Source organism: Galeopterus variegatus, unplaced genomic scaffold, assembly GCF_000696425.1.
Source record: "Galeopterus variegatus unplaced genomic scaffold, G_variegatus-3.0.2 Scaffold322, whole genome shotgun sequence".
Classification (NCBI taxonomy): Eukaryota; Metazoa; Chordata; class Mammalia; order Dermoptera; family Cynocephalidae; genus Galeopterus; species Galeopterus variegatus.
The window spans coordinates 1,376-6,574 of NW_007726433.1; the positions used below are offsets into that span (position 1 = coordinate 1,376).

General features: G+C 36.8%; 1 protein-coding gene across 1 annotated transcript in view; it reads right to left on the bottom strand.

Moving 5' to 3' along the window:
• Positions 1-2,074: 2,074 nt before the first annotated feature.
• The window catches only part of SENP5 (SUMO1/sentrin specific peptidase 5), a gene marked incomplete at its 3' end in the record, with an annotated part of 34,892 nt that continues 31,767 nt past the window's right edge, over positions 2,075-5,199 (bottom strand). Inside the window, exon 7 of the mRNA XM_008567482.1 lies at positions 2,075-2,212. Within this exon, the coding sequence (XP_008565704.1) occupies positions 2,075-2,212 (138 nt within the window). The remainder of the gene's footprint in view (positions 2,213-5,199) is intronic.

Sequence of the window (5,199 nt, forward strand, 5' to 3'; positions counted from 1 at the left end):
AAAAAAGATGACAGGTAAGGGGAACTTAACCCTTGACTTGGTGTTGTCAGCACCACGTTCTCCAAGTGAGCTAACCAGCCATCCCTATATGGGATCCGAACCCCATGGCCTTGGTGTTATCAGCACCACACTCTCTCAAGTGAGCCATGGGCTGGCCCCAAAACCCTGATATAGTTTTAATTTGTGTTTCTCTTGTTCCTGGTAAGGCTAAACATCTCTCTATATGTTTAATGGTTATTTACATTTTCTGCAAAATTACTTGTATTGTCTTTTGTCCATTTCTATTATTGTCCTTTTTTCCATCTTTATTCATTTGTAGTTTTTTTTTTTTTAAGTTTTCTGAATGGTAATTGTCTATTATATATATATCACAAACATTTTCTCCAAGTCTGTCTTTGTCTTTTAACTTTGTGACATACAGAAGTTTTAAATTATGATACGGTTAAATTTATCAAACTGTTCCTTGTGTCTTTTTTTTGGTTCTGTGTAACACAGCCTTCCCTATTCCAAGAACACGGTATCTTCTATATTTTATTCAAATATGTTTAAAGTTTTGTGTTTTATATTTAGGTCATATTTCATCTGGAATTTGTTTTTGTAAGTAGTATGAAGTAAGGATTTATATTTCACTATTCCAAATAGACAGCTCATTTTCCCAGAGCCATAACTGAATAAACTGTCCTTTTCCAACTTTACCATATACTAAATTTGCATATATATCAGTTATTTCTGAATTCTTTATGCTATTCTGCCAAACTATTTGTTCATTCCTAAGGCAACATAAATAAAGTTTTAATCATAAAAACTCTGTAACATTGTTTGACATTTAACAGAGCAAATATTTCTTCCTTCATTGTTTTTCTAGCCTGAACTGTTTTAGCTGTTCATGCACATGAGTTCTGCAATATAAATTCTAGGAGGAGCTTATCAATTCTCATGCAAAATCCTCTTGGGGTGGCTCAGTTGGTTAGAGCATAGTGTTATAACATCAAGGTCAAGGGTTTGAATCCTCATACTAGCCAGCCACCAAAAAAAAAACCAAACAAACAAAAAATCCTGTTGAGAAATTGATCATGACAAAAACTGCTATTTTGGAAAGAACTGATCTCTTTCCAATAATAAGTCTATCTCTCCATCTATTCAGATTTCCTTTAAATACAGCTTTACAGTTTTCATCATGAAGAACTTCCACATTTCTTGCTAGGGTATATTCCTGGGTAATTTATGTTTTGTTGCTTTTGTAAATGGAATCTCTTGTTTTCAGTTACATTTTCTAACTGGTTCTTTCAGAAAAATCAGGAAAACAAGATTTTTCTTGCTTTTTTATCCTACTATCTTGTTGAACTGTTATTAACTGAACTCTAATTAATTTTTCCAGTTGATTCTTTAGGATTATAATTTACTCTACAGAAGTTATTTTGAAGATACAAGCCAATTTTTGTCCAAAGAGAAACCAAGGAAAACACTTTCTATCTACTTAAAAAATGTAGTTCTTTGTTTTTTAAGAGATGCAGTCTCACTGTGTTGCGCAGACTGGAGTACGGTGGCTATTCACAGGTGCTATCCCACTACTGATCAGCATGAGAGTTTTGACCTGCTGTTTCCAGCCTGGGACAATTCACCCCTCCTTAGGCAACTTGATGATCCTCCACTCCCGGGAGGTCACCATATTGATGCCAAACTTAATGAGGACACCTAATTGGTATAATGCACTATAGCTCAGAACTCCTGGGCTCAAGCAATCCTCCTGCCCCAGCCTCACAAGTAGCTGGGACTATAGGCATGTGCCACCATGCCTGGCTAAGAGTAATTTTAAGGGAAAAGCTGAAAAAAATTCTGACAAAATCCAAATAGGGCACATATTTCAGAGCAAGATCTAGTTCTTAGACAGCTACCTCTCCCTACTTGGAGATTCCTTTTATTGTCCTTTTCTCTACCAACATTTTAGAAGGTTTTCATGACAGAAACTGTTCCTCTATGGTACTGACTTCTGCTATTCTGTCTAGAGCTAAGATACTATTTTGGTCAATCACAAGACAACTGGGGAAAAAAAATAGGCAGTATATTAACTTACCTCTACACAAAACTTAAAATGAATGCCTTGGGAATCATAAAATGAAATAATTCGATTAGAGAGTGTCACAGTAATGAGAGACCAGTGGACTTCCAGGTGAATAGGAATCAATAGAAGACTCTTTTTAAACAAATCCACCTAATGAAGAAAAGAGAAAGAAATGCAGCCATCACAACAGGCTACTCAAACCAACAACACCAGGAGCTTCCATTTACTGACCTTTAACCAGCCCCAAAGTCAGAATTAGAAAGTGGTGAACCATAACTCAAACCCAAGTCTTACTATAAAGTCCATACTTGTAACTACTAAGCTATAATACACAACAAGAAGAAAAATGAGGATATAGAAAGTACTATCTTCCATTTAACCTACTAAACCTGTGTTTCATCAACTGCCTGATATGACTTGACCCCGATTTTTATGCTTACCTAATTTGCTTGTGCACATATTTGACCTACAGTCAACTCTTGTTTACGAAAGTAGCATGTTATTAGAAAACAGACTAAGGTATAAGTCTTCCTTTTTTTTTTTTTTTAAAGATGACTGGTAAGGGGATCTTAACCTTTGACTTGGTGTTGTCAGCACCACGTTCACCCAGTGAACTAACTGGCCATCCCTATATGGGATCTGAACCCATGGCCTTGGTGTTATCAGCACTGCACTCTCCCGAGTGAGCCACGGGCCAGCCCTAAGTCTTCCATTTTTCTACAGACTCTGTATATTCATGGGCTCTGAAGCAAGTCTGCTCAAGTTCAAATTGTGACTCTTCCATTTAAAGACCAGATGACTCTGGCAATTTTCTTAGTGTCTTTGTGCCCTGATTTCCTCAGATACAAACTACAGAAAACAATAGTACCTACCTTATGAAGGTGCTGAGTGTAACAAGAGAAAACATGTAAAATGCATAAAACTGCGCTTAGCTCATTACAAGTAGCCAATAAATCTTAGCTACTGTCATCCCTCACCTGGGTCTCCCAGATGTTAAAATTGAGAAAAACATCTTTGGTAATACTTTACACATCTTTTATATCCAAATACGTCCCTTACAATCCTAACACATCCTTTATATCCTAACACACATCCTTTACAATCTAGAAATACTTGCTATTCCATTCAAAATCCCAGTTGTAGACTGAATGATAAAGTAGTGGGTGCTCACAAACATTTGTAAAAGAGAACACATTTCTTTTTTCAGATATTTTTTAAGAGTATTTTAATGATTCCTTAGGTTAAAACAATTACAAGTCTACTTTAAATTATATCAGATCCTCAGAAACTAATTTCTCAAGTCTTACTTCTTGCTTTCTGATACTCAGGGAATGTCCTGCTCCAAATGAATCTTTTAGTAGACATGACCTTGGAGCAAAGCACTTTAGCTTTTCAGTTTCTGCATCCATAAACCTGGGGTGGAGTGGGGTGGCAGGACAGAGGGAGGTGGGAAGGAAATAGTAGATAGAATAGACAATTTGTCCTTTCCAGCTCAAAAAATTCTGAGTATCTAAAACAAGGAATCAGGGCTGGCCGGTTAGAGCAGTGTATAAAACCAAGATCAAGAGCTCGGACCCCTGTGCTGGCCAGCTGCCAAAAAAAGAGAGAAGAAAACAAGGAATCATATTTAAAATGCAGTATTTAAAAAGATCAAATTTTCATTTTCCTCAAAAAAAAAAAAAAAAAAAACCTTTCCTTTGTAATTATAAAATATATTTTTGGGGCCGGCCCGTGGCTCACTCGGGAGAGTGTGGTGCTGATAACACCAAGGCCAAGGGTTCGGATCCCATATAGGGATGGCCGGTTCGCTCACTGGCTGAGCGTGGTGCTGACAACACCAAGTCAAGGGTTAAGATCCCCTTACCGGTCATCTTTAAAAAAAAAAAAAAATATATATATATATATATATATATATATTTTTTTTTTTTTTGTATAAAAACTAGAAAAATACAGATTAAAAAAATACACTTCGTATCTTTCCAGGACTTTTTCTTCTAATAATTTCCACACACATATACACACAAAACTTTATACATATAATTAAGAATGATGTGTGTGGTAGATTGTATTATTCATCCTAATTATTTGTTGTCCTTCCCTATAAGAAGATCATACAGATCTGCCTATTGCCATGTGACTTCTCTGCCCCTTCCAGAGGGAGAAGTATAGTCCTGCCCTGTGATTTTCTTTAACCAATGGGATGTAATAAGCAAATGTAAAGTTATGTCATGACCAAACCGAACCTTCAAGAGGCACCATGTGAGACTGGTATGTCTCAAGATAGGTGCTGCTCCTCCAGCTTGGGTCCCATTAACAGAATAAAGAAGAAAAAAAACATAATCATCTTCTTAGATGCAGGAAACACATCTGGTACAATGAATATCCATTTATTATTAATAATAAATAATAATTGGGAACTGTAGTGGATTGAATTATGTCCCCCCAAAACTCATTGATGCTTGAATTGTGTCCCCCACGTTTTATGTATTAGAAACTTAGCCCCCACTGTGACTTTTAAGAGGGTGGCAAATCCCATCATGGTAATTGAAAGGTGGAGCCCGGAAGAGGTGGTTGGATTGTAGGACCATGCCCTAGTGAATGGATTAAAAATGGTGGTCAGGGGCGTGGTTCTGAGGGCTTTAAAAGAAGAGGAGAATCTGTCTCTCTTTGCTCTCTGTTTCCATCTTGCACCTTACCCTGGGTCACTGCTGCCACCACCAGATGGACTTTGGACTTCCCAGCCTCAAATTGTAAGCAATAAACGTCGTTTTTCTTGATAAATCACCCAGTCTCAGGTATTCTGTTATAGCAACAAAAATGGACTAATACAGGAACTTAATCTGATAAAGGGTATCTATCAAAATAACCTTCAGCTGACATCATAAATAAAAACCAAATGCTTTCCTCCTAAGATTAAGAACAAGGTAAAGACATCCTCTTTAATTACTCTTATTCAGCACTGTACCAGAAGTCCTAGCCAGTGTGATAAGGCAAGGAAAAAATGGCATACAGATTGGAAAGGAAGAAATAAAACACTCACTAATTATAAACATTATTGTTTTTAACATTTACTTGTACTGACTTAGGTCTTCCTCACTAGGAGACAGGGTCAGAAAAGTGAAAGCTCCAGGTGAAAC